Raw genomic sequence first — 2,463 nt, forward strand, 5'->3', positions numbered from 1 at the left:
AGATTGTTCTAGAAAGCCCGTGTCTCTGTGTGGATCTTGTAGTGAATCCTTAGTCACAAAGAACAAAAACAAGACATTAGCTGCTGCAAAGTGTTTGGGATTTTCCATAAAACTGCAAGAAAGTTCAGCCGTATTGTGACTCCATCTGCCTCTAAAAGAGCAAACCAGCTCATCACATCAAGCTGTTGTAAAGCCAGTCTTACTATGTGATGTTTACAACACAAACAGTTTCATTTTATGTGTAAATTATATAAACACCCACCTGAGTTGTCTGTCTTTGCAGACGGCCACCATGACCAGCAGGTTTCCCAGGATGCTCATCAGCATGACCAGAGACAGGAAGCAGATCAGAGCCATCCGCTTTGGCATGCTGTCACTACAGAAGGGTGGGAAAAAACAAACACCACATTATTTCAGGCCGCAGTCTGTAAAACAGCCACGGTTACAGCACATGTAGAGTCTTCCAATGATTTCATTATAATAGTCAACAAAGTGAGGCTGATAATAAACTATAATAAAAATAATGTAGGATCAGCCTTTTTAGAATCCAAGGTCTAGTCTAGACCACTCAACCAAGTGAGATATTTAATTTTAAATAGAAAACACCAGGAAAAAAAAAAAGAAACTTGGAAGAAAGAAGCAGTTGTGATGAACTTCCAATGAGAGAAACATTTATGTAAGCAGCGTCTGTTGTTCTGCTCTTACTGATTGCTTTCACCTACACAAGCACTTGACAGATTTAATATCACAGGGAGTAGTAGGTTTCACATTTGTGGTTGATTAGTAATAAATGATGAGGGAAGTGCAGCTGTGGTGGTCGAAGCTCCAAATGCAGCTGCTGCTACAGAGGAGAAATCAGAGACACCTGAATGTTTTATAATCAGAACATCCAGTCCATTTGCTGAAGCCATTTGTGGAAAGTTTTCATTCAAAACAGAATGTGGACATCAGGTTGATAAAACCAGTTTAGAAGTTTAGATGCATTTTTTCCACACAAGATGTTCACCTCAATCTGTTCTTTGGACCAGGATGAGATAAATATTTAGTTCCATGTTGATCATGTAAGGCAGATTATCAAGATATTCTATACCCGTACATTCACATTTACACAAATAAGAACAGTCACCCACAGGACTATTCATGTTAAACAAAAGTAAAATAATAGCAAGAAAATGTGAACCTGCAAATTAATTAATTTTACCAGAATAAAAATGATTTGACTGTAAAATCAGGTCTTTTACATGTACACAAATAGACTGATCTCATCCTTTTTAAAAGGCGTCCTTGTAAATATGCCATTAACTGGTTTGTACTAAAGTTCGACCAACAATAAACACATTTATTTATTTATTTTTATCTGCTATTTAATTAATAACAAGCAGAACGCTGATGTGAAATGGTGAATACAGTTTTTCAGATGAGTGCATTTTTTTAATACTGGAGTTGAACAGAGAATGCTGAGGATTCATTCAACCTTTATTCATACATCACATTGAGCCTCGGGGACTCATTTACAAGAGAGACCTGAACGCAAACCTTCATCTTTATGGTGCAACATATTAGGAGCTACACTGTGGAGAAGACCAGAGGTACAGGTAGTTTATTTTCTGTTTTCTTTTGCTGGTTCCAGGCAGCGCAGAATGACAAATGCTGGTGAGTGGAAGGAGCAATTTTATCCACTACCAGTCGCAATGGAGGAGCCAAAGTGGCTTTGGCTACCAAAGATTAATCTTCAGCCACTCCAAGGGCCACTCCTGTCATTTGAGGAAACTTTACTTCTAATTACCATGAAAACTAGAAAGTATGGTTTTCTGAAATGATGGGGTGGTCATATATACACACTGTATATGGCGGTGGCCATCTTGGATTTTGATGCGTCAACACAATTTTTGATAGTGACCTCTGCTACACAACAAACTAGAAGTTGGCACGTTTCATTTTTGTTTTCATTTTATCCAGCTCACGATGTTTACATATACATATGGCGGAACCCATCTTGGATTTTGAAGTGGCAACCCAATTTTCAAAAGGAAACTTTCTTATGCGTAGATGCAGTCAAACACCAAAATGAACATTGGTTCCTCAATTATTTTTTAAGTTATCACGCTCACAACATGCACAAGCAGACAGACAGATGGAAGGTATTTCCAGTTCGTCCTCTTCACTCCATGACTAGACAGAAATAACCCAAGTAGTTTTTTTAGATTCAATTGATGTCTAAAAATACCTATATCAGTTAAATAGTAGTTATTATTCTTCACATGGTCTGTGTCTCATAAGTAGACATAAAAATTTCTCTCGCGCTCTCTCTCGCGCTCTCTCTCGCGCTCTCTCTCGCGCTCTCTCTCTCGCTCGCGCTCTCTCTCGCGCTCTCTCTCTCGCTCTCTCTCTCTCTCGCTCTCTCTCGCGCTCTCTCTCTATCTATCTATCTATCTATCTATCTATCTATCTATCTATCTATCT

General features: G+C 38.6%; 1 protein-coding gene across 1 annotated transcript in view; it reads right to left on the reverse strand.

The window, feature by feature from the left end:
* htr4 (5-hydroxytryptamine receptor 4) overlaps positions 1–2,463 on the reverse strand; it is a 113,782-nt gene that overhangs the window by 84,016 nt on the left and 27,303 nt on the right. The window contains exon 3 of the mRNA XM_037675480.1: positions 263–376. Coding sequence (XP_037531408.1) covers positions 263–376 — 114 coding nt within the window. The remainder of the gene's footprint in view (positions 1–262; positions 377–2,463) is intronic.

The sequence above is a fragment of the Nematolebias whitei genome, chromosome 4 (assembly GCF_014905685.2).
Source record: "Nematolebias whitei isolate Nwh7 chromosome 4, NemWhi1, whole genome shotgun sequence".
In the NCBI taxonomy this organism is placed as follows: domain Eukaryota; kingdom Metazoa; phylum Chordata; class Actinopteri; order Cyprinodontiformes; family Rivulidae; genus Nematolebias; species Nematolebias whitei.